Raw genomic sequence first — 27,071 nt, 5'->3', positions numbered from 1 at the left:
TGTCAATAAACAAATTGTAGAGAAAGTTGTTTGGATTGTTCTTTAGATTTTTAAAATATTCTTATTACAATATCAGCTAGAATTCGCAGTCCTGTAAATATAAACATATTATGGGATCATTGCAGTAGTTTCTCGTGAAATAATGTCAAGATGCAATAGTTCGCATGTTGGAGAACATACACTGGACAGGTGCACAGCCGACTTTGTCCCGCCCTCTGCTTGGGGGTGGGACTTATGGCAGGCCGTTTTAACATTTACCTTCACCCTGCAACCCAGTGTGAGTGGGTGTGCCCCGATACCGTGAAGCTTTGATGACACACATACATAACGCCACTTGGCCAGTCGCCTGATACACACAGAAGAAAGCCATGGGGAAGACAGGTGGAAGAGGCGACTTTGAATGGGTCTACAATGACCAGCCGCACACTTCAAGAAGAAAAGAAATACTGGGTAAGAAATTATAGAAAACAAAACAGCTGTGTCAACACTGAGAAATTTGCTGAGTAATAAGTCTGGTTAGTTTGTGGAATAAGTTAAAGCGTGCGTTTTTTTCTGACTATAAATGGTAGCCGGTTAAACCTGTTTACTAGCTGTTGCTTAACAAACCATGTCAACAATGGATGCAGGGCAAGTGTAGAAACTCAAACCCCCCTTAAGTTAACAGATTGTGGTGTAATTCTCTTACATATAAATGGAAGTTACACTGTATATTTAATACAAGTAGAAATATTATTTTAAAATTGCTGATTTTTAAGGTCAAGAAATGAACGATGTGATTTAATTTGTAATTCAGTGCACATGGATGTCAAAGAGAAAAGTTAAGTATAAATTCCATTAAATTCAAGACACATTTTTCAAGCATGTGTGTTGCTCCCTGTCACAGTTGACTCAAGACTTTGTGGCTACATTATCTACATTATTTTCATTTTGTCAGCAGAAGTCACTTGTTCTTAGAAGAGGGAGTGTAGCTACCAGCAGCAAAGGCAGGTGACAGACTTTGTCATTCCAGGGAGACCTCCCTCCCAATGTCAGAGCAAAAGCCATGGTGTAGATACTCAGATAGCTATGAAAGTAATTCCATATTTCAGTCTCAGTCTTGATCTTAACCTGAAAATTATTTAGTTGTGCTCCAAGAAAGTCACAGAAGACATTAACCTTTTCTTTTTGTGTAAACCTAGGTACCTCTCTGTCATCTTTTTCTCTGACCTGCATTGATAGCAGGTGCAGTTGACAATGCCTCTGGGCTTGCTAGGTAACAAGACACAGTCCCAGCTCCTGACAAACACAGATACAATGCTATGCGTGAAGTGTGAAGAGAGGCTTTGTTAGGTGATCTGGGAGGATCCATGAAAGAATAATCCTCATTCACTATACCACCTTAAACCACATCTCCCATCATTAGTATATTCATGCAAGTGAATATATAGATAGTGTATTCAGCCTATGATCCTTCATGTTTTCCTGTTTTTTCAAGGGTATGAAATCTGTATCACCAACCTCTTTGATTATATACCTGATCATGTAATTCAATTAACAAACACTTTAGCTTAAAACGCTCTAAACCTGTCGATGTATATTTGATCCTGGCTTTGTCCAACAGTCGCATGATTGCTCTGGTGTGAAAGAAGCATCCAGACGGTGATGGGTTGTTTGACGCCACAAGCTTTAAATTATTAAAGCGTTTTGTTTTAATTATCCTCTGTCCTGCCCTGAGGGGATAGACAGAGGGATGTGAATGTCAGAGGTCACTGTACCTCACTTCCTTTCTCATTTTGTGGGTTATTTTGATTTGAAAGTGGTTTTATGAACTGAATGGCTTGTTGGTTGAGGAGTCAGTCTGTAGGTGAAGTACACTCAACTCTCATGTTAAACTTTATACCATTCTTCATCTTAAAAGGAAATTGGCACATGCTGTCTCTTCTGAGGTCACAGAAATGAGTGATAACTGTGACACTGCGTGGTGATCGATTATTTTTAGCAGCTCTAGAGAACTGTATTTTTGAACAATGCATGATTTGTCACTTTGACTCATAACGTGCTGCTGAATCGCAGATAATTTTTAGCTGGAACTTGAGGCTGAAACCTTATAGCTACAGTAAATGAAATGACTTGTTATCTCTGTGACACAGTGAAGCTGAAGCATGTTGCTGTAGCTTTAAGCAGTTTAAACAACTTCTTTTATAATGTCTGGTTATTGATTTAACTTTATGCCCTGTGGGTGGGCTACAACACCAGCACCTGAGAAACATATTGCCTATACACATGGCTACAAAACACATTGTAGGCGAGTTCAAATAATACTGCAGATTAAAAAAAAAAGAACATGTACTTAAGATAAGATTGGAACAACATATTGATAAATTATTGTTTTAAAATTAGTCACCTTGGGGAAGCAGCAGTAAGTTTTCTTGGCTAAACTTTAACTGAATAAAGAGGGTGTAGTCGGTACAGGGGAAAGCTACATCATCATCACTGAATCCAGGCTCCAGGCAACCTTTATGTAAGCCCAGTTTGCATACGGGTGTTACACAAGTCAGCTGAAAGTAAAGAGGCAAGCTTATATTTGCATGTACTATCACCTGATGGTGGATGGCTATCTTTCCTCTGGTGCATGATGGGGTATGCTCCTGCAGCATGCATCCTGAATTTTGGATGGATGTAAAGTTAGCTACAAGGTGTGGTCAGTTTAACAAATCACAGCTTGTATGTCTTAATTAGTAGATAATGGTTTAAAGGTCATACAAACCCAACCTAGTTCTTCATGTAGCATTGAATGTTTTTGAACCACTCCTTTGTATCTCCTTGAGTTTCATGTCCCTCAGCAAAACAACACCTCTGCCAATTAAAGATGACTTTTGTCAGCAGGCTCTTCCCAGGAGAGGTGCTGGTACCTTACAACACGCTTGACTGTGTTCTTTGGGATACACAATATCGGATCACAGCATGACACATTGATATGTATAAGATCAATCTTTGATAAAATGACAGTGAATTATTCCCGGTAAACAACCTTCTCTGCTGGATTCATTACAGATATTTAACTTTCTTTACATCATCATTATTTAAAAAATGAAATGAATCCGTTACCCTTTTCTGTCCTTATCTACCATTTCCATTCACTACTTTCTTTTTTCATTTGCTTCCTTTTACTGTTTTCTGGTTTTCAACTTTACCTTTTTGTTTTTTTCTGAACCTTTAACCCTTTCTCCGACTCCTTTTCCACAATCTTCTCATATCTGACCATGTCCCTTTTTATTCCTCTTTCTACCTGGCTCTCTCCTCAGCCAAATATCCAGAAATCAAGTCTCTGATGGGTCCAGACCCCCAGCTGAAGTGGGTGGTATCAGGCATGGTGTTAACCCAGCTTCTGGCGTGCTACCTGGTCCATGACCTCTCCTGGAAGTGGATCTTCTTTTGGGCTTACGCCTTCGGAGGCTGCATCAACCACTCCCTGACTCTGGCTATCCACGACATCTCTCACAACGTGGCCTTTGGCAACAAGCTGGCAAAGTGGAACCGCTGGTTTGCCATGTGGGCCAACCTGCCCATCGGGCTGCCCTACTCCGCCTCTTTCAAGAAGTACCACATCGACCACCATCGGTATCTGGGAGGTGACCAGCTGGATGTTGACATCCCTACAGACTTTGAGGGATGGTTCTTCTGCACCCCTGCCAGGAAAGTCCTGTGGCTCTTCCTCCAGCCGCTTTTCTATGCCCTGCGCCCTTTGGTGGTTAATCCTAAACCAGTGTGTCAGCTGGAGATCCAGAACGCAGTAGTTCAGCTCACAGTAGATTTAATTATCTACTATCTATGGGGGCTGAAGCCCATTGTCTACCTCATTGCAGGATCTATCCTGTGTATGGGACTGCATCCTATCTCTGGACATTTCATAGCTGAGCATTACATGTTCCTGAAGGGACACGAGACATATTCTTACTATGGACCACTTAACCGGATCACCTTCAATGTCGGGTATCACATGGAGCACCATGACTTCCCCAGCATACCTGGCAGTAAACTACCTCAGGTGAGACTGTGTTACTGTGGGAAACCATAACTACATTTCCAACAGGTAATCTCTGGACTGGAGTTGTTTTTTGTGACACTATTATTAGTGCAGTGGTAGAGAATGAGGACAGTTACAACACTTGCATCTCCTCCAGGTGTCGGCAGATAAGAAAGACCTTTCTTGTCTTTCAGAATCTAAACAAAATGGTATTAGCAAATGCCACACGTCACATTTTTTTCTATCAACTGCAAATATTTATCAGATGAAAGACTTGTAACTGATTAACTGCTGCCTCCCTAACACCACGAGAGCATGAATAGATTCAAAGTGAGACACCTGTCTTATAACTGGCAATGACTAATGAAACTAATCCAATTTGTTTGGAAATTCTTTAGTTTATGAACCATTTTTGCTGTTAACAGAGGGAATGTTTCCCTCTGTGGTTTGAAAAATCTGCTTCTGAACTATAAAACGTTATATTTTATTTTTAAATGACACTCTGGTTACTGCTATTTTGACCAAAAGAAATTGGATTTGTGAGTAGATGTCATGCAATGTGTTGTCTTGCTCTTGTTCAACAAAGCAGTGAAATGTCTGCTTCTATCAGCCTTTGTGTTTGTATCTGATTACCCTAGTGAAATGAAGGTGTCATGTTGGATTAGACCTCTGTCTGTACAGAGGTGCTTCTGGCACTTTACATCTGCAATTTAGATATATCTATGTATTTCTGATTTGCATACTTATTCTTTTATAAGCTCTCATTCTCAGTAATAAATTGTTTTTGTATTTGGTTGTTGTTGACAGGTCAAGCAAATCGCAGCAGAGTATTATGACTCCCTGCCTCAACACACGTCCTGGACCCGGGTATTATGGGACTTTGTGTTCGATGACAGCATCGGCCCCTACGCCAGAATCAAACGGGAGTACAAGCTAAGCAAGCAGGAATAGATCTGTGACTGATTATACTTCCCATGAAACAGGAATGTGAATTTAAGTTGTTAAAAATCTATGGACCTCAATGAAATATTCTCCAGTTTAAACGTTTTGTTTTTCCGTATAGTGCAGTTGTCACTGTATGTGCACTTTCTAACACGTTGGACATTTTCATCTTAAATTAGTCCTGTCCTTGAATAACTATTTGTAAAATTAATGCGCACATTATCACCTGCATACATACAGTTTATGGAAATGCAAATTCAGGTTGTCAGCATGTACAGCTAGATGGGTTCCTTACCCCATTATTTATTCATGTTTCTATTCCTGCTATAAACAAATGGCCCGCAGTCATGACAGTGATGACAATGACATTGTCTTGGACCCAGAAGACAAGAAGACACCAAGTGATGATAATAGTATAAAAGTATTCAATATAAACATCCTCATTTCTTAGGGTCACATGCATTCTCATGAGGTATTACAGAGCTGTCGTTACCTCTGCTTGATTGCGCTCCTGCCTATGAGCATTACATCAGGTCTCCTTAAGAATTTCCAAAGGTGAAAATCAAGAAACACAATGTCTCTCGGATTACCCAATACAATTTCACATCCACCGCACAGAACAGTGCTGAAGTGGAAAATGAGCATTGAAACTTACCTTTCAGTAAGAAGAGCCTTTTCTTCAGCGCTGCCCCATTCTGCTTGTTCGCAGCTCCACCCTGCTGTTAACAGTTTGATTATATCTACAGGGAATGGATAAAAATAACAGAAACAACGTACAAGGCAAAAAAAAAGTCGTTTTTAGAAAATTTAAGTTTGATGAGGTTTAAACGTGTCAGGGCTGCTGAAAAGACCTGGTGGTATTTTTTCAGGCTGTAGTTTGTAATGTTCATGAAATATAACATAGTCTGTGTTGCTGAGGTTCTTCTTGTATTCCACTTTCACGCTTTGATCATGCAGTTTTTCTGTATTTGGTCAGTATCTTCTTGAGTTTAGAGATTGCCACCATTAACTGAGGCAGCAACTCCTGACAAGCCAACAAGTGAGACTTGTTGAGCCGAGTACCAAACTTTTTTCATGCTGTCTGAATTGATGATGCATCCAGCACAAAATACAAAATTATATGTAATGAGATGAGAGGGAAAAAACCCCTCTTAAATTACAAAGTCCAAACACAAGAAAACACCATTAGCAAAAAAAATTGTGGTCACAAGTAGACCCTGACCTTCACTCACTGAAAGTGTCTTAACAATATAAACTACAGCAAATCAACACTTCTGACTTATGAATAAAAACATAACGTGCTTCACTGATTTAGTATTTACTATAGGGCTACTGTATTGTAAGTTGTTTGTTATTTTGTCCACCCACTGTAAATACAACTTAATTTTTATGTTATGATTGATAACCATGATCTCTGTTGTTTCTATTTAAAAGATAGTAAAAGATCTTTATAAACAATACGAGCTTGTGGTTGATTTGTCATTTCCCGTCTGTCTTTCAGTAACAAGATGTGACCCTTTTTTATTTAAACATGTACTATATGCTCTGCAGGTGAAAACGATTTAAACCTTCTCACACCCACACCCACACACACAGCAGGATTTTGCGTAGATGGTTGACACGTCTGTTGTTTTTTTGTTTGAATCAATTTACTTCCAGCTTTTAAATCAGAACGTAGTTGAGAGCGGACAGAGTGGATAGAATGCAACATCCGATATTCAACCAAACCCTTCCTGCAAAGACACGTTTATCTACCATCACATAGGCCTACCCTTCACTTTCTGCACATTCTTATCTAGGTATATTTTGCATATTGCCAGACAACCCCCTTTATTTTTTTCCCACATTGCTACCATTATCAAGTTCAACATCTCGTATATAGACAGGGGAATCTTCATGGAAACAAACCACTATAATAAATGTACCACCGTTTTTATTTTTTTCAATTTTATTTTATTTTTTTTCAAACCAAATGAAAAACTAATTCATAGAGATGGGGGTTTCATGCATACTTGTTAGGTTCACAAAGCATAGGATGACTAGAGATAGTACTACATTGTTTTATATCTAGGTAAAACCAGGTGGCACATTTACAGTTATCGGCCTGTTTTGTGAATGATCCCCAAGTTTCAATGATCTCACACATCTGAACAGGTAGACAGAAATGTGTACCTCGGTCACACTGGAGTTGTAGAGCAAGAGTGTGTTATTTGAGTATATGCCAAAAAATCTTTTTGCTCATTTGTAATGCATTATGCTTTGTATGTGGAGGAAAGAGGTAATTTAAGTGGCTAATTGTAGTTCAAACATTAACATGTTTTCCATCATCTCTGGAGAGAAAAGGTTAGACACACAACACCAGTATGAACAAGGTCATAAAAAGCCTGTTTTTTTGTTTTTTTCCCCTTTTTTTAAATATGCCAGTTGAGGGCACGTGAGTCTGCAGCACCATTTTGCCCATATTGTGCTTGTTATTGTCAAATAGTTAGGGATAAACTAAACAAGAAATAATAATAGAAAATATAAAAGGCTGACATAAATGGTGTGCAAGATTCCTTTCTCCTTCTATAATATCAATAAAATACTCATTGTCATCAACAGCATCATCATTATCACCACAGTTTTTAAATAATAAAACAGTAAAAACTTAGAAAACAAAAATATTTTCTTCTTATGACTTGGACTGAACAGAGAACAAAGAGTTGCAACACTGGGCTGACTGAGTCTATAGGTGCACAGAGAGGACCACAACACCAAACTCAGCACGAATGTTCGTCCATCCCTCAATTCATCTTCCAGTTCATCTTTCATCCTCTGTTTAGTTCAGCAGTCCTTCAATTATTCTTTATCCATCCATTTCTTCTGCCTTTCTTTCTCATGAATCCCTTCTCTCTCATCTCTGTTTTTTTTTTTTTTTTTTAACTTCCATTTTCGCTGTCCAGCAGACTCAAATGTTGGCACAACATCTCTGCAACTCGCATCATCACAGAAACATTGAGAGAACATTCCTTGGTCCTCGTGTCTGTGCATCTGCATCTGTATGTCCATCCTCCTCCAGCTCCTCCTCTCGCTCTCCTCCTACTGTTGCTCAGATGAGATTAGGATGTACTGATTCTGCCGATTTCTTGTCTGATGGCTGCAAGAACAGAACGCAGCATGTAAAGAGACAGAGGCTTTCTGCAGCAAAAGGGCTTTGCACTCATGCTGGACCAGGTGTTTAATTTGTTCATATTAAAGGTCTCAGCTAGCTTTTTAGTGTTAGAATGAGTATAGAAAGATTTTGAGCTGTAAAAACTAGTGTGTGGAAAAGATGAAAGATTAAACATGCTGTGTGCCACAGGCTACTGCAATGAACTGTATAAAAACTGCACTGCTTACCATTAATGATTTCGTCCTTCACCTTATGCAACTCACGTACAACTTCATCCAAAATTTCCTGCAGGACAAGATCTGCTTGTGAGTTTCTTTTCAGCATCACAGGGTGTGTAAAATCATTAAAACCCGTAAACACGTTAAAACACAGTGGAGAACTGTACCAACCTGTTTCATCCTGTCAAACTCTGTGTCTGATTCACTAGTGCTGCCGATGGGTCTCACTCTGCAACACAAAGAGGATGTCATTTGGTAGAGTACAAGACTGCATAATTTAAGGGTGGGGCACTGTTGTTAAACCAAAGTTCTGACTCTTCTTCTTATATCAATATTTAATTTCTGTAACATTTCCTAGTGTTTGTAGTGCAAAAGATAAGATTTATTCTGAAATGTCTTCTGAAATCCCCATTGTTACTGCCAGAGGTTTCACATCTGTGTTTCATATTCAGGTCACATTCCTCCTCCTCTTATCTGCAGACCTGGACACCAGTGAGGACTTTTCTGCAGAGTTGGATCGCTCCCATGGCTTCTTCACAGCATCTAGAGAGGGGGAAAGAATAAATGACCTAAAATGAAATAACTCTGCAACAGTGGGCTATAAAGCAGAGCAGGAGATCTCTTAAGGCATGCGGTTTCATAATGCATTAGGTGCGTTATACAATGATGTGGGTAGAAGAGTGGTCTTTACCTGTCGAGTTCTGCTGACCGGGCCCCCGACCACTGGAGTCATCCTGCAGGAAAGAGAAAAAAAGGGATGATCACACGACTGTCAACCTGCTTTGCTGTAAGTTTCCAGGTTAAATTTCAAATGGCATGGAAATACACAGATTTGCTTTCTTGCCAAGAGTTGGGTGAGAACGTTGACACCACTCTGATGTCTATACATATACATACACATATAAATATAAACGCATCACCAAACCCCCCCCCCACGTAAAGCCACAACTTGTCGTTAGCTAGCTAGCCGTTTCCCCCCACAAGCTAAGCTAACCGTCTCCTGTCTCCAGCTTCATATTTTACAGACAGACATGAGAGTGGTTGTTCTTCTCATCCAGCTCTCCACAATAAGTTAAATTAATTAACTGTCCAACTATTGTTTTGAGGCAAAAACTTACTTCATCAGGTTTCTCTGAGGCTTTCCGTCTGTGAGAGGGTGGAAATGAGAATGTGAGCATACAGTAAGACAAATATAAAAATAATTCAGTAACTAGTATGGAAAGATTGTGACCAGGATAAAATATTAGCACAAGAACTTATTTCCCTTTTAAGATAAACATTTACTGCAAGGCAAACAGAACCAGTAAGACAAGATTAAAATGTCGGTATAATATGTGATAGAGTGGCTGATAGAATAGGGTGTGTGTGTGTGTGTGTGTTTGTTTAGCTGTTAACCTGCGAGCTAGTAAGGCATTCATCTCCTGCATCAGCCCCTCCCCTCCACCACCACTGCCACCACTAGACCGGTTGGAGTCACTTTTGCCACCAGACCCGGGCGGACTGCTCTCATCCTGAGGAACACATTATAAAATGAGTATGAGCTCATGGCTCCGTGGCTCTTTAGACTGAGAGGACTCGTTGTGCAACAAATACAACGTGGCTTCAGTGATTAAATACTGATAAACTGATAAAACCAGAAGGACTTGATCTACACCTCCTGAGGTTCAACCAGGGAGGCTCACCCTATGTACTTTACGTAGTTTGGCTCCGGCCAACGCCGCAGCCAGTCCTGAGGGTTGGTGCTGGATCCCAGGCGGTCCCCCAGGAGGCCCTCCACCAGTGGGCAGTGGAGGGGGCATGGGTGGGGGCACTGCCATTGGGGGTGGTGGACCTGGTGGTGGTGGTGGGGCTGGAGGACCAGCCATGGGTGGTGGAGCTGCAGCTGGAGGAGGTGCCACAGAAAGCATAGATGGGTGACCTGCAGAGACAGGGGGGCCTGGGAGGGGCAGAATTAGAGATCAGTTAATGGCCGTATCAGTTTGTTGATCTTTGCCCCCATTTGGAAGATTGACTGAGCACCATCTCAGGAATGATATGCTGCCCACTCTCACTGTGTAACAAACACCTAACAACTGCTAAGTGCAAGGCAGCTGGCCACTGGGCAGCACTAATGAAGCAACTGGAAATGATTTGCACATCAGAGGGATTCGCTGGGAGAAAGACATTGGCTGTTTGGTAAAGTGTCAAGTTGGGAAACTGCTCAGGTGTTACAGTTTTCAGATTTCATACTTTACTGGCAGCCACTGGTTTCATTTTGTTTAAAATAAGACTTAAAACTCATTTGAGTTGGGTAATCCATCATAGTGGCATTTATTAATTTTTCTGTACAAGTATTCATATTTTTGTTGAAGCTATCTTATCATCTCATGGTAATTTAGTTGCAGTTTTCAAAACTACTGAAACTGTAGTTCAGTAAGTGCATGTGGGAAATATCTGAGACAGTTTAAAGCGACACTGCTGCAGCATGCATATGATCCTTTTCACTATGTCTAGGAAAAGGAAAACTAAGGCTGTATCGGAAAACTTTAAATGTGCCTTCAGATTAAGATAAGATTTAATTTGAGCTTGTTTACACCCATTTCAAATGAACATATTTTACATAATTACTCATCTTGGAGGACTTGAGTATTTTGGAAAAGTTAGCATAGACGTAAATCATCGTATTTAATAGTTATTTGAAAATTCTTTGCTTTTCATTCCTGGCTCTAGTCTACCAGTCTTGCTATCTTCTGCATCTTCTCTAGTTCTCTCTCTCCCTCAGCGCTGCACTGCAGCCTTCATCACTCCCTGCTTGTTTCAACAGCGTTTCGTCTTCAGTCTGGTGTTTTCACAAACTTAACACCTGTTGAGTTGGAATAACTTCAGCTGACTGACTTGACAGCAAGAATATTTAACCACTTGGTCATAAAAATTCCTTGGCTGCATTGCTCGTATGTTTAAGATGGGAAGACATTTTGACATGTCACAGTAGAAAAATCACAGGTGTAAACAAGATTTGAACAATGTCTGAATTCCATTTAGCTGCTTCAGTTTCACAGTCCTGTCATTGTACAGGGTGTGCAATGTCAAGTAAAGCAAATTAACTCAAACATGTCATGCAACAACTTTTTTGCTGCTTGATACAAATGGAAAACTTGCACGGTTCTCATTTTATATATCGGATACAACATAATCCACTCTGATTTAAGAGTTCTTGGACACAGAGTTTGTTGCATTCCATTGTATGGAATTATTTAGGCTCTAGAAAGGGGCATTTTAACTCCTGTATTTTATTCATATTGCAATATACAGTATATCACAGAAAAAAATATTGCAGTCAGTCAGTCATTCAGTCAGTTTTTTCTAAAATCGTGTAGACCGAGCTTACTGGGATGCCTCATCAGAACTGGGCCATTGTTCTTATTAGTAAACTGTGTTTTTCTACTATGCCAAGTGACAAGCCTCCTGTCCTGCTGCATTGTGCAAAAATTTGAGAACTTTGTATAAAAAGGTGAACGAGTTCTTCACTGCTGAAAGAGTTTCTTGTTTGATTTACAGCTTGTGCACAACCACGTTATTCTGGCCTGGATTAGACCTTCCATTAGACTGAAGTTGTTTGGAGTGACTATACTGGGAATTACATCATGCCATAAAACCGTTGTCTCACCCTATAGGTGCAACAGAGTGGGGCAGATCAAGCAGAGTATGTGCAAACCCTTACACTCCTGGGAAGAGATGTGCATATGACATATGTGCCTTTTTCTTCTTCTGCTGTACCAATATGGGTATGGTACATTCCTTAGAGTGAATGCACATGACCCACCTTACACACACACACACACACACACACACACACACACACACACACACACACACACGCACACACACACGCACACAAACACACACTATGTACATTTAACATCCCTCTGCTGAGAGACTACCTCCTCCTCTCTCCTCCTAATACTTACTGCTGTTCACCATGGGGCCCTGCTGGGGGATGGGGGAGGGGGTCTTCTTGGGCGAGCCCCCGTCAGACATTGCAGTGTAAGAGGGGGGTGAGGAGGAGGAAGAGGAAGTGGTGGTGAGGGGCTGGGCCTGTTGGTGGTACACCTGCTGCTGTTGTTGCTGATGGTGCTGAGGGTGGAAGGTGGATGGGTAATGGGGCTGGTGGCTGGGGGCGGGGCCTGGGGCTATGTGACCTATCAGAGGAGGCAGGGGGACGGCCTCACAGAGCTGAGGGGTGAGTGGCAGGTGCTGAGAATGAGGAGAGTAGGAGTCGTCTGGCTGGCCGTTGGAGTGAGGGTGGGGCTGATGCTGGGGGTACTGGTGAGGAATGGTCATGGCGCTCGGGTCAAGAGGTGGGGGCTTCATCCTAGTGCTCAGAGGTGGGAGGGGGTGGGCCATTGGGAGGATGGGCTGTGGGGGCAAACCCTGCTTCACAGGCATGGCCATCATGACTGGAGGGGAGGAGGAGGGGGGCAACTGAGCGTACATTTGCTGCATATGAGAGGCGGACCAGGTGCCGTGTTTAGGGGGGAGCATGATGTCTTGATGCTGCTGTTGTTGTTGAAGGTGTAGGTGGCGGGCTGCTGTGGGAGGAGACAAGGGGATCTGACGGACCTGTCGGCCCTGGGTGGTCACTCCTGCCTGGACTGGGGAAAAGGCTGAGGCGAGCGAGGTGGAGAGCTGGGAGGAGAGCTGGGCCTTGTCCCTAGCTGCCCCTGCCTCTTTCTCCTGAGAGGGAGAGGAGGAGGCGGAGGAGGGAGGAGAGGAGGAGGCCACGCGGACGTAGGAGGGTGGCAGTGTGCTAGCTCTGTACTGTCTGTACTCAGGAGGAGTGTCTGGGTGGATGGGAGGGGTGGAGACTTTATATTGGAGAGTGGAAACGACTGTGACGGGCAGAGAGAGAAAAGACAGAGAGAGGAGAGAGAGGAAGAGGAGATGCAGACGAAGAGGAGGACGAAGGAGGGCAACAAACAAAGGAAAACAGAAAAGAGAAAAACGTGAGAAGAATGAAAAGCAACCAACTGAGCAACCAAGCAAGTAAAGATGAGAAAATCAGGAGCAATCCAAAAACGGAAAGCCAATAGCAAATAAGAAAGAATCAAAATATCATAAAAAGAACAAGCAGCAGAATGCAACATGACTGAGCCATGATCAGAAAGCATATGGCATTTCCCCCCAACAGTAGCTGGAAGAAAGAGATGGCAGTAGAGCATGTTGCGGGGACAGGGGGGTGGGGGGTGGGGGGTACTGATATCGCCACTGACAGCAGGGACAAAGGAGGATGTTTAAGTCTGTGTGTGTATTTACGAGGCAGCCTTGAACATTTATATGTGTGCATGGATAAAAAAGCATAAGGGCGTAAAGACTGGGGAGTAGTGGTTGAAACTAAAGCGGGAAACACTACAACAAACAACACCGGGGAAGCCTATTTACCTGCTGTAGCAGGGTTTGGAATCTCTGGTATTTATTAATGATCACCTGCTTGCTTTGGCAAAGTAGAGTGTACTTTGCCTGACTCAACACTGATAACTCATAAAAAACAAAAAACAAAAACAAAAACAAAAACAGACAAAGCCGAGCAAATATCCATCTGCTCCCCGCCAAAGTTGTTTACTGACAGCTGGAATGTGCTGCAAGGTTTTGTGTTGACCGTTTTGTCTAAAATGTTTGTGCAGCTAGGAGCATTCGCTATGCAGCCTTCAATTCATTTTGGTCTCCGGAGCAGCGTGTGTGTAAGAGAGAGGGTCAGATAGTGCGTGTGTGTGTGAGCGTGTGTGTGTGTTTATATAGCTGGGTGTGGGCACATTTGTTTAAGCCTCACCTGATCCCGACGTCCGTCGCTCCCTCTCCTTGTGTGCCTGCATCTGATGTTGCTCCATCATCCTATGAATCGCAAGGATGTCACTGCTCGTAAAACCTGCAGCTTTTAAGTATTAAGTCTTTACAAATCAAGCCCAATGTGTAGTGGTATCACTGGTAAACTGACCAGAACACTGAAGGTTGCAATGTCCTAAAATTAAGTTATGGAGAGGTTTCTCTGTATTATGGTGCGACTAAATTAGAAGTATGAGAATAAATTAGCAGCAAAGATGATCATGAAGCTTTATCTCATCTAACAAGTATTGTATTTATAGCTAAAGCCTGGTAGAGCTTATTCCTATCATATAAATGAGCCACATCATTGTACTAGACGACATGTTTCCATGTGCACTTTTAAATCTACCACTGTCTGTAAATACATACCAGAGCAGCAAATGTGTATAAATCCACCTATTTACCAGAACTGGGTTCATCTGCTCTATCGACAGTAAAAAAAACAACTTTATGCTTTTAAATATTTTGTTCCACATGCTTGTGTTTTGATTTTCTGACTGCTTCGTTTATGGTCTTGTATCCGGCAGAGCGGATCGCAATTGTACCTCCTCTGTGCCTCACTTTCCTCTGAGGAGGGCCCATTTTGGCGCTGGACAACTGGACCTGCAAGACACAAGGGGAGAAAAAAAAAAATCAGCCGCATAAAAACTGCTTTTCCTCTTTCCCCCCCATGTTTTTGTCCTTTTTTTAATGCAACTTTTGTTCTGCTGTAATTGCCCCAGACTGTTGAAACGTGTATTTGTTTCCTAAATAGTTCCTCATAGTATTCAGAGCGGGTCTAAACAAAAAAACAAACCTGCTTACCCTGAATTAAAAGTTGTTTTTATTTAAAATATGTTTGTGCAACACCAGTAATTACAATTTCATCTGCAAACAAGTCCTAAAAATTATAATCACGTTAAACAAAACACACCCAGTAGTGAGTGCAGGAAGAGAAGCTGTGTTTACTAAATGAGCACACAGCAGCAGGCATCATGTGAGGATGTGAGGTACTGTGACTTTGTCCCCGGGAGCCAACAAGCTGTTTATAATGTAATTTGCTCAACATGTTGCCAGCCACAGGAATTTCAACTGTAAACCACAACAGGAAAGGAACCGGAGAGAGTGGAATAAACAGCAGCACTGACAATTTCACAGAAAAACATCTAAATATAAAATAGCTCCTCAAGCAAACAAATGAAAAGATATTGAACATATTCTAATGGGGTTAAGAGTACATGAATATATGGGAGTGGTGTGAGCCTTCAAAGCCTGTCAATAAAAGATCATTCTTCAGTGTTTAAGTCACTATGTCAACAGTGTTTAATGACGTTACCTCCACACAGGCAACAGGTTAACAGCTGGTGCTGAATGTTAAATAATCAACATCAGTCACATGATCATCTCAGTTTAGCACCTGGCTTGTTGACCAACTACAGTCAGTCTTCAGACAACCCCCCCCCCCCCCACAACAATTCTGGGGTGGCTATTAACAGGAAGCATCAGGGAGAGCACTTATCACATATCACCAGAATACCAGTCATTAAACTTCAGCGCCCACTGTGACATCAAGAACACCCATGGGTGATATTTCCGTTCCCTGTGTCTGGAGCATGGGGTGGCGGGCGGGCGGGCGGGGCAGTGGGGGCTGTCAATATGAGGCAGAGCTGCAGTTTGAAAAGCACAGAGGACTGAAAGTGATGATTTTAACTACATTGCATTGATTTATTTAATTTTTTAAACCAAATTGAACATATGGTTTTCACTTGAGTCTTTTGTATGAAATGTGTCCTTCTGACTGTCAGCTAGAGCTTAGAGCTTTCCATTAAAATATTATGCTATTACCTGAAATGCTTATTTCCTCTTATTTACTTACTATTATGTGCCATCAAACTTCAAATCAAATCAGACAACCCCACTTTTTCTGATGACACCTTTCTTACAAAAGTGTTTTGCAGGTGACTGACATGCTAATAATAAGAAAATTGTTATATTATGCATTATATTAACTGTAATTTTGTTTCTCCATATTACTATTTTTCTACTGTCATTTCTTCCAAATGCACATATCGCATTTTTGTCTGTCGAGGAAGAGGGATCACTCCTGTGTTACTCTTCCTGAGGTTTCCTTTCATTTTTTCCTCTCCATAAAACTGACTTGACTTGGTGATTACTGTCATCTGGCAGTAAGTTAATGCGCTTGGAAAAAGCAGCTTTCACTTGCTGAAAATGACACACCTCACCTTCTTTCGTTGTGCTGCAGAGTAAAGAAGCGACGCCTTGAAGATGTCTTGTTTCCCTCGCTCCCTCACACTCCCTTGAACTCTGCTTGTTAGCTCATGGCAATTATGTGCTCTGCTGGCAAAGCTGCAGATTAAATTTAGCAAATATTCTGAGAGTTAAAAACAAAGAAACTCTCTCTCTCGCTCGCTCTCTGCAAGAAGACAGGATACGGAGGTAATAAACCAGTTTGCTTTGATCCGGCCTAATTAGGCATTTTAGAGCTGCACTGCTGATATAGAATAGGATGCTAAGAGGAAGTTGACGGTGACAGTAGAAATACCACCTGACAACATTTTCTTGCAGATACTTAATGTCTATATCAAGCTACAGATACCTTGAAAATATTAGATGCTACATCCACCTGCTGCGTATCTGCTCCACCTTCCAACAAGTGCAGTATGTATCCTCTCACATTAGACTTCAGGGATTCAGTCTTTCAACATAACCTGAGGCTTTTCATCATCACTTTACTTCACATCTTAATGAGGCAGATGTAAAGGAAACAATTATCACCCTGCGTTTTGCATGTGTATCCATGCATATGCATATGCATTTCCCCTGCTAACATGGCGCATGGTATATAGCTCTGGCTGTTGCCACGGTGAAGGTCAAGGAAGAACAGTAAGCCCTGGGGATGAGAGGGCCTGATCAGACTTGAAAGCATTTTATTTGGAGCTCAGGAGACCATTGTGAGTGTGAGTGTGTGTGTGTGTGTATGTGAGATGTCTTAATGTGATCAAAGAAAAAAATCTATTTGTTTTCCTGATTTTACTCTGCCATTCTTTCACTACATTAAAAGATCATGAATAACAAACATCTGCCTCCATAAAAGTATCAGCAAAGAGACTGAAACAGACAGAAGGACACAATCGATTCACTGCCTTCACCTTAAAATGACCCGCCTCTAAGTCTTTTATTAGACTTTTATTATGGTTTGCACTCTTCTGTATCATCCCCTGATGTTTTTCCAAAATTGGTAATGGGGCCTTCCAGTTTAGGATTATAGTTTACTACTTCACATCATTTAAGTCTCCTAGTCTGAACAGATAGCTGTTGAGCTGTACAAAACATTTTCAGGCTGTCCTCCCTTCCTGGCAGATTTGTGCAATAAACTCTTACAAAAAATAAAAAACATGTTCTCTACCTTGCTGTTTGGGGTGAGTAGAAGGAAAAGCAACTTAGATGTCCTTAGGTTGCCACTTATGATTATTTCCATTATTGATCAAACCGCTGATTATTTTTTTCAAGAGTTCAAGTTTCACAGTTTTTGCTTGCTACTGAAACAATTTATTCATTTATCAAACTAGTTGTAGATTATTTTTCTGCTGATCAACTAAACATCTAATTAATTAATTTAGTAATAATTTCAGCTCTGTGATGTTTATAATGTCATTCCCAGCAATGACTGATATGCAGTGCTTTGGCAGACTAACAGCAGCAACAAAGCAAAGTAACAAACTGTCTTAGTGAGGAAATGGCTGAAGCTCAGCTTCCCTCCATGTGCCAAGCAGTCTGTTACCATGGAAAACATGCATGGCCAGTGGACATATTTCTCTACAGCACAACACTTACTGAGGATGATGATGGCTGAAGAAACCCGTCTGAGGACACCAGGTGAAATCTCTGGAGTCAACATAGTGAGAAACTTCACTTAACTGCCCAGTGTACTAGAGAGCAAATAAGACTTCTTTCAACAAGAAACAGCGTAAACAACATGGTAGAGTGAGTAAGGAGGTGTTTACCATGAACAGAGACACTTTTGCCTGGCATGAGGAGCCCCATGATCCCACATCCAAATGCACCCAAAAAAAGGAGGGCTGCCATGTGAGCACAGTGGGGTACGACATTAAGGCTCCATATGGGATATTTTAGCCGCCAATAGGAGAGTCACAAGGATGAGATGGGATGACACCGCAGTTAAACACTCACAGATATTCTCACACACGACTTATAAGTAGCTTGTAACCAGAGCTGGTCAGAAGCTATTTGGTAAACTAAGAGTAGGTGTGAGTTAGACTTCAAGTACACTTCAGGACTCCAACAGAATTTATTCACTGTTCAAGTGGGAAAAATCATAAAGAACTGCACCTCTGCTGACCTGAACACACGTCTCTAACAATGCTGCTTCCCTGCTATACAGAGTTATTATGTTTCACTTTGAAAACCTGTGGTGAATAACGCAACAGTAACGCTTTAAATAGGGCTAATGTGAGGTAACCGCAACATCCCTGGTTTGATTCCAGCTGCAGACATTTGATGCATGTCAAACATCCCTCTCTCTCTCTCTCTCTCTCTCTCTTTCTCTCTCTCTTTCTCTCTCTCTCTCTCTCTACTCATTCCCTATTCTGTCTCTAAACTCAATCAGCTGTCCAGTAAAGGTGAAAATACAAAGAAAAAAAAATCTTTAAATGAGGATAATATAACACATTCCCAGTCAGCAACCAACCACTCCTGATATTGTTGTTATTGTTTGGTTTACTGAGCAGAGTGTAGCTGCAGTACATGTTATCAACCAGCAGAGGGTAGTACAGCTTAGTTTAGTGGTTACACTTCATAGGCTTTGAATTCTGCGTCTGACTAAATGTGAACATATAGTATAATCAACAATTCACATTATTGTTTATTGCTTGAATGTCTTCTCATTCATGTTCAACATACTTCTGCTGTAGTTATTACAGTTTACATCCTGTTTAAAACAGTACGGTTTGATCAGAAAATATCAGTTAAACTGTGTCCACGTAGTCACACTTATCTGGATTGTTTAATTGTGGTTACCTGACATTCTTTTGAGAGCAAAATAAGATTTAAATTGATCACAGATGACAACCGAAGACAGTCTGTTGTAATTTGAACTGAAATCCGTTTAAAGCTCCGACTGGAAAACATCAGCAGGTTTCCAACTCAAGCTAACGATTGAAAAACTTCCATCCCCCATTTCTCTGTGGAGACGAACTGTTCAACGTGACTCACTGAAACATTCAGAAAATGTCTTAGAATTACCCGATGGCCTGCCAAGAAGTCAAATACAAATCAAGACATCAATGCCTGGAGCAAAATGGTGAGTGAATTTTTAATAGGATAGATTAAAATAATAATAAGATGCATTTATTCCACATATCATGAATCCTTACCTCCGCTGTCAGGTGAGCTGAGGACATTGAGGGCGAACAACATGGCGTTGGAGAAGGTGGTGGCCTCCTCCTTACTGGCAAAGTTCAGCCCATAGACTTGGCGAGCGTCACGCCACTGATGGAAGGTTGGAGTGGCCTGATTGTATTTCAGGCCTTTCACTATGGAGTAGTTGATCACCACCTTCAATGGAAGAAAGAAAAACAAAGCTGTGAATTAAAATGTTATGTAGATTTGATAATGTGAAAATCACAAAGGAAGACATGGCGGTTAAGTATGGACAACTGTTGATCAAGTATTTCACCCCAGTGTTCATCAACAGCTGGTGTTGAAGGAGTGGAAAGAGATTCTTGCTCATTTTCTCCCCCACATTTTACCAGCTGCTTGGGGATTTGACTCCAGCGTCCCTCTGCTTCACTGCACGATTTTCTAACCTCTACAGAACCAGCAAATGTACAATAAGGACAAACTCAAGCTACAATAATGGTATTATTTTCTTGTTGCTTGTGGATAAATGACAAAAGTGTCGACTTTGAAAGTGAGAGATTTTTTCAGATGTCTCAACCATGAACAACTGGCATCATGTTTTGGAGTCGAACCAAGTCCATCAAAGAGACAGGGTTTACTCTAAGATCGTCATGTCGCATCATATTTGACTAAATTCAAGACATAAGATGAAGAAACACATTTCTGTAGTTAAAAACCCCTAAAAAGACATGAACTATAATATAATATATACCTCAAAAAAGTTTGCATTTTGAGCAAAGACACAGCTGTTAATTTGTCTCATTGTCTTATTTCTAATGCTGCCTTCATGTCATATCGGAGCTATCATAATTACGAGTTCTTGATGATGCTCTCAAGTTAACAAGGGAATCTTCGCCATCTCCAACATCCATCTCATGCGACATGAACGTGGCATAAGCACCAGGTGTGTGACAGTCCTCAAAAGTCATTATGGGAAATGTAGGAAGTCCCTTAGTGAAGAGGATCAGACAGGCAGGCGGTGTGAGAGAAGCATAGTATGGACAGTTAACTATAGTAATGCTTTATCACAGAATTCATCGATCCTGGAGACTATAAAGCATCACAGATGTGTGATCTGTGAACATGTGTCTGATGGAGGAGTAAGGAGATTATACGAGGACTGCTATATATAAATTTGGAGATCCAGATTTCTGAGGTCTTTAGAAATGTTCACCAATGTGTGTAATCCCGACTATGTCCTTGCGTCCCTCACCTGCTGGTCCTGCAGTTTGACGCCCACCACTCTGAAGGTGTTGTTGGCAGTGTTGTGGTAGATGTTGATGCGGCTGAAGCCCTGCTGCCCAGGCTTGATGGGCACCCACTTCTTACTGGCGTCATCGTAAACCATCACAGAGGCCCGCGCCTGGCAGATACTCTGTTCACTGGAGACAGAAAGAAGGAAAGAGAAAGTACATGTTAACGTTTGATGGGGAGACGGATATAGAGAAGCCAGTCAATGTAGTTCTTTCATGTGTCACATATGGGAATTTAGTGGTTAGTAACAAATAATTTTGTCTTCATTCAACACCCTATTTCATGTGTCTTAGCCAAAGAAGATGCAAAACAGTAGTTGTGTGCAGAGTCCTATATTTAGACCTGGTGCCAGATAACAGATTCAGTGAAGAAAAAAAAATCGAAAATATCTAGACAGTCGATCAAAGCTCCTACAACTCTGAGTGAAAAGAAAGAAGCAACGTTCAGACCTCACCCTTTGCCGCAGAAGCCCAGATTTCAAAACCCAGAGAAGCCCGAAAGCTCAACCTCAGTATATCATGTTTTAGATTCTGAAAAAGGAATAATGACAGAAGCCCTTCACAAGAAACCAAGTCGAGCGATGAAAGCTAATGGAACAGAAAATAACTGGAAAGTGGGCAGGACTGGGCTCTCTAAATGGTAGAGGATACTGGATCATACAGATGCTTCACTGCACTGTTACTTCTCATACTGTTAAATGTGATGGTGGTCAATAAATTAAAACCAATAAAAACAGAGTTACTGTGTAATTATCTGTTTAGCTGAGTGGTCTTTGGGGAGCCACACCTTTCTGCAGTTACCACTACACGCTGCCACTGCAGGAATCTGACAGCTTGTGCATACTGAGGAGACCGTGGGTTGCCATTTTTAAAAGCTATAAACAAGACCTCAAACTAAAACTCAACGCTGGTAAATTCCCCTTTTCCCCCGTGGTCTTTACTGTGGTGTGGTTGCATCATTATAGCACACGAAGAAACGTGTATAGGCATCAGTGCAGAAGGGTGTGTGTGATGTGTTGGCTAATGATACAGTGTGCTAAAAACGCAAGTGTTTGATCAGGAAGCGTATCGCCAGCTGGAGACTCGTTTGGAAACAAGCAAGTGAAAAGTTACACATCACGCACGTGCACGCCACATGAATTAACCACAAAAAAAAAAACACATTTGGCTCGTGTGGCTTCATCACATCACAAATCACATCACAAAATGACCAAGAGATACAGCTTGAGCTTATAAAAGTTTAGAACGAGCCATATGTGTTATGTGTGACAACTGTTGTAACCTTAGTGCCATATGTGCCTGAAGGTGTTAAAATAGCCTCAGTACAGAAACACATGACAAGAGGTGGAGAGGTGACGTTAACCAGCAGAACATGCGAAGTGACTAAATGCTTCTCTAATTTTCACTTTCAACACCTCAGAGACCGACTCTCTGGCACATTAGCGGTCTGAAGGTGTGAGGGCCAAGAAAAGCAAACCAAGGAGCATTGATGATGTGCTCGCTGACTGTCAGTGCATTAACTGCCATAATATCAAGGAGCATTGACTGTCAGTGCATTAACTGCCATAATATCTGTAATAGTTCATACGTAGACAACATGAAAAGAAAGTAAAAGCACAAGTAAACAGAGTCATCTGGAAAAACAGCCGGAGTATAAGAGTGCATCTGCACAAAATCTTTTAGGGCTGCAACTTCAAATGACTTTTATTATCTGCCACTTATTTTCTTGATTAACAATTGATCATTTAATCTACGAAATGCCAGAAAGTAGTGAAAAACACTCGTCACAGTCTCACACCCCAAGTGGCATCTTCCAACGTTCTTGATTTGTCTGATAAACATTTAAACAGATATTTAATTTACTATCAAACATAACAAAGAAAAGCAGCAAATCCTTAAATTTAAGAAGCTGTAACTCACTGTCACTTGACATTTTTGCTCTAAAAATATTTAAAAATTAACCAATTATTAAAATAGCTGTCGATTAATTTTCCTTTGACTGACTAACCCATAAATCAACTTCTTATTGCAGCTTCAAAATTTACAATTTCAAATTACTGTTCCAGTTTTCTTGAGATTTGATACATTTTCAATAAAGATATTGAGTGCACAAGAATCGCCTTAAGTCACATTTTAGATCCATTATTACATCAAATTTTACAGAATAATAATTGAGACTTTAGATTGATACACAGGAGATTGGCCTGAGCCAAACAAAGTAAGAAAGTGAGTATGAAAAAAGTTAGAAAAAATGCCAGGAACGTAAAGTGTGAGGAATTGTTGCATTATCTAGACTACTGGAAAAAGCCTGAAATGAATGAGATTACACCGTGTATTTCTATACCGCTAGCAATTTAGCACAATTACATTAACAACAAAAATGGCAGGAGGAAGCAGATATATAAATTGGCCGATACATGAGGTTGGACTGTGACTTACTTCCAAGGCCCTGAGGACGCTAGTAACATTTAAATGCCAACATGTGACCCCCCCACCCCCTTCGATGTGCAGCTCTGTAGGAGGAACACAGCATGACACCTGAGAGACCCCCCCCCCCGGACTGCACCAACACATGGTTACATTTCAGTTGCACTTCATCGTTGCATCTCCATCTTCTCCAATTGAAAGCTTTTTATTAAAGATGAGGCTTTAAGGGAGTGACGCAGACTCGTCCTGTTGGTTTTTGATCATTTCAAGTACTCACTCTTGCAAAATAATAATGTGCATTTTGGTTGAATTTCTGTAACCCATCAATTCGACAAAATAACTGAATATCAAACATACTTTCATTTTCAGGCTTTTATCTAAAAATCATTGTTTCACACGACAGCTGTATATGGATGTTTACTTCCATGCAACAATATTAGAAAGTCTTAGTATAAACTGCACAGTGACAGTACGTCACATCGTTCCAAAGGGAGAAGCGTTTAAAGCCTGTTTGACAGATGAATTTCACCAACAACTCCCACGATTACAACCACCCTTCCTCTGTCAAACATCCATTACTCCGCACTGCACAACTGCTGTCGAGTTAACCAGCAGCAACATCCTATCGAAGATATCAAAACACAAATTATTCACAACAATTTTGCAACTTGACTAGTTAGTCAAACCACAGAATGACACAGAGATGACTTGGCTCAGTCTCATGTTTGGATGTTGCAAGCAGGCAGAAGTAAAACAAAAGTGTGATGCTGGAAGCTGCAGGACAAACAGGAACTTCAAAATCAAACAGGAAACACATTTGTCATTAACACAAACAGATCTGGATGTGAAGTTCCTCAAATACATTCAAATATAGCACAGGATCCAAACCGGACGACTCACTCCAAGTAAAATCTGAAATTCCATCTGATGGCTCTGATACAGATGCAAAAAATTCAACCGTAACCTTGTGTAAATGTCATCTTACTGCTTATATATCAAAATGAAGAAAAACAAACAAAAAATTGTCCTTTTCAGTGGAAAATAATAATGAATTTCATCACTGATAAGACAGGGGGGAGGACAGAGCAGAGTGAAAAGTTCATTGCCTCTAAATCTGGGGAGAAGCTCCTCTGCTACATGCAAAACCATGAGGGATAACTGCAGACATCATGTTTCTTACATCTCTAAATAAGTTAAACAGACTCTCTAATCACATAACAGACACTTCTCTCCACTTCAGAGACCCGGCAGACCACCAGATTCTCACTGGGAAAAGAAGGGGGGGAGGTGGCTGCATCTCTGTGTTGGATCCTCTTACAAAAACAGGCCCTATTTCTGGAGCAGTTTGGGCCAGAGGGATGGAGTGCCTCGAGCCTGATGCTGACGGTTTCAGTTCTCTTCAAGCAGTCAGAAATAAAGAGGACGTCTCGTCTACTCTTTCTTACAACACATTGCTCAGTCAACACATCATGAGATGATGAGCAAAAAAAAAAAAAAAGGCAAAAGAGGAAGATGATCTGACTTAGAAAGTTTTTGTTCATTAGTTTCTTTGATTGAGCACTTAACTAGACCTTCACAGAGCAGCTCAGCTAATTAAAAAACAAAAACAAAAACAAAGGTGACAGTGTGCTAAATGCTTGTGTGTGTGATGTCGTTACTGAGGGAGGCGGCTTCTCTCTACATCACATGACAGAGATAAGGCACAGTAAGGCACATGATAGCTGCTTAACATCACAGCTGCTTCTACCAACAGGAAAATCCAGAGGCCTTTTTCTGCTCAAATGCTTGTTACTTGATGGATTTTCAGCCATAAAAAAAAAGTGTGACCGAGTAGAAAGATGAGGAGCGGCAAAGAACACAGGCTGACTGTGTTTGTGTTGAACGCAGCGCAGGCGATGTGGCATAATCTGAAAAAAAGGTCAGCTTGTTGAAAATGACAATCAGTGACATTAAAGTAACACGATGAATCAAACTGCACGGTGTTCAGAGCAGGAAAACGCAAAACAGGAAGAACTGAAGGTCAAACTGAAGCAATAGTAAACATTATTTTATAGTTTATTTGAATTAAAAAGAATAAAAATTTCAGAGTCAAAGTTAATGAGCAAGATCTTATGTAGCTAATTGGCACTTCAGCTCCTCCTACACTGATAAAGAGTCAAATAAAATAAGAGGATGTCAGTGGAAGACCATACAGAAATTCACCCCTGTTCTGATCATTTCAATAAACACAATATTACACAACATTATTATTGCTAACATGTTAGCAAACAGTTGCTATCATGGAGCAACATCAGCATTCATTTGGAGTTGTGTTTCTGGCCACTCAGTGAACAGTCCATACTCCTTTTATCTCTGTATCAGGATATTTCTGACTGATCATTTGGGCAGTTTCCCACTTTCGCTCCAGTCCTCTGAGGGTTTAAGCCTGCTGGTATTTTCCCTCCTGTGTATTCTACATACTACATCTTTAAAAATGCATAAGCAATTATCTACTACCAGCTCATGAATAAAAAAATAAATACTTTACGTTTCTGACACTGCATTGACAGGGTAATGAGACGAGCACAAATATTAAAAGTGTTGTTTTGAAGGCCTGTCGCCCAAAACTAATTTTTTGCCATTAGCTGACAATATATTTGTGTTGGTGAAGTGAAAACACATGTACTCTGAATGTGAAGTACTAGTCTGGTTCTTTCTTGGAAAAAAGGATCAACTTGACTTGATTTGGCCAACAGCCCCTGTCTGAGCACTTCATCTTGTTTTTGCTGGACTAAGAAGATTTCTCAGTGAAGGCTGAATAAAATTCCCCTCAAAAAGGCAGCCTGGAAAGGGTGAGAAGAAAAAAGACAAAGAGTACAGAGCCCAGGGTGAGAAAGAGATGAATAGACGGCAAAGAGAAAAACAAGAGCAGAGAGGATATGAAGGCTTCTGCTGAGCGCTTCCTCATGTCAAATAAGCCTCATAGGCGAGTGCTGAAAAGGAGGCCACATTCCCAGGCTTTTGAATTAAGTAAGGCACTTCCCAGCACACATGGTTAGACATATGTGCCCCCCACCCCCTCCTCCAAACAAATCCTATACATGCACACTTTGAGTGTCATGGCTGTGTTTTTTCCTTCCAGATGAGTCCATTAGCAGAAATTTCAGTGCTGGAAGAAATTACGCCTGAATCTGTCCCAGTCCAGAAAACAACAGCGTACACATGATGGGTTGTGTGTCCATATCAGGAACTTCATAGGTTTGTGTGAGATTCAGCAGCTTCATGATTAGATCACTGGATGTATTTAGGCTGGGAAAGTGTGTCCTTGGCATACTGTGGGAGTAGGTCGGGTGGTGGGGTGTACGAGGCGTTCTCTCTGGGTCGCACCCGAGGGCAGAGCTTCTGTTATCATGGCAATTAACTTTTGTTGCTGGGGTAATTGTTTCATCCTGCTGGTTCACAGTGGAAGGCACCCGAACAGACCCGAACAAATGATGAGTCATTCAACACAGCCCCGCACGGCCGGCTCATGGCAGCAGCTCAGATTTGTCAGGCCTTTGTTTGTGTCATGAAACTAAATGTTAAAAACACGACCAAAGGCTGAAGCTTCACACAAGTACGCCGTCAGCAGAGACACAGTCCTGATGAACCATGGATACAAAAGCAGTGTGGCACTGTATTACACGTCAAAGCTACAAGGAGTTCTCGAGAAAGTTGAGTTTTTGGAGAGTTTCCTTGAATAGTGCAGTTAGCCTGGCTTAGTTCAACTACAGGATGTTTATGTGGTCATGTAGCAGCTCCACTCAAACATCATGAAC

The 27,071-nt window shown here is 41.2% G+C and overlaps 2 protein-coding genes across 6 annotated transcripts in view; one reads left to right on the top strand and one right to left on the bottom strand.

Annotated features, from left to right (window-relative positions):
• The first annotated feature begins 137 nt into the window (after positions 1-137).
• Positions 138-6,406, top strand: degs2 (delta(4)-desaturase, sphingolipid 2). The gene is made up of 3 exons (XM_056393107.1): positions 138-450; positions 3,285-4,027; positions 4,814-6,406. The coding sequence occupies exons 1-3, from the start codon at positions 369-371 to the stop codon at positions 4,955-4,957; spliced, it is 969 nt and encodes a 322-aa protein (XP_056249082.1). The 5' UTR covers positions 138-368; the 3' UTR covers positions 4,958-6,406.
• Positions 6,407-7,333: 927 nt separating this feature from the next.
• The window catches only part of evla (Enah/Vasp-like a), a 35,163-nt gene continuing 15,425 nt past the window's right edge, over positions 7,334-27,071 (bottom strand). For 3 of the 5 annotated variants that reach the window (XM_056393103.1, XM_056393102.1, XM_056393101.1), the window contains exons 2-14: positions 20,808-20,976; positions 19,570-19,750; positions 14,722-14,779; positions 14,124-14,185; positions 12,265-13,185; positions 10,000-10,253; positions 9,713-9,828; positions 9,436-9,463; positions 9,009-9,051; positions 8,800-8,860; positions 8,489-8,546; positions 8,327-8,384; positions 7,334-8,084 (exon numbers count right to left, since the gene is read on the bottom strand). In XM_056393103.1, the coding sequence (XP_056249078.1) occupies positions 8,047-8,084; positions 8,327-8,384; positions 8,489-8,546; positions 8,800-8,860; positions 9,009-9,051; positions 9,436-9,463; positions 9,713-9,828; positions 10,000-10,253; positions 12,265-13,185; positions 14,124-14,185; positions 14,722-14,779; positions 19,570-19,750; positions 20,808-20,976 (2,047 nt within the window). In that variant the 3' untranslated portion in view covers positions 7,334-8,046. Of the gene's footprint in view, positions 8,085-8,326; positions 8,385-8,488; positions 8,547-8,799; positions 8,861-9,008; positions 9,052-9,435; positions 9,464-9,712; positions 9,829-9,999; positions 10,254-12,264; positions 13,186-14,123; positions 14,186-14,721; positions 14,780-18,010; positions 18,062-18,180; positions 18,237-19,569; positions 19,751-20,807; positions 20,977-27,071 lie in introns of those variants that run through there. The other 2 variants (XM_056393104.1, XM_056393105.1) reach the window with 2 other exon arrangements.

This window comes from Seriola aureovittata, chromosome 13 (genome assembly GCF_021018895.1).
Source record: "Seriola aureovittata isolate HTS-2021-v1 ecotype China chromosome 13, ASM2101889v1, whole genome shotgun sequence".
NCBI lineage: Eukaryota > Metazoa > Chordata > Actinopteri > Carangiformes > Carangidae > Seriola > Seriola aureovittata.
The sequence above is the reverse complement of the archived record's forward strand: the minus strand, read 5'-3'. Positions and strand labels throughout refer to the sequence as shown.

Coding starts and splice junctions, on each gene's coding strand:
- degs2 (XM_056393107.1), top strand. CDS start 369: ATGGGGAAGACAGGTGGAAGAGGCGACTTTGAATGGGTCTACAATGAC. Junction 451..3,284: donor AAGAAGAAAAGAAATACTGG/GTAAGAAATTAT, acceptor CTCTCTCCTCAG/CCAAATATCCAGAAATCAAG. Junction 4,028..4,813: donor CTGGCAGTAAACTACCTCAG/GTGAGACTGTGT, acceptor TGTTGTTGACAG/GTCAAGCAAATCGCAGCAGA.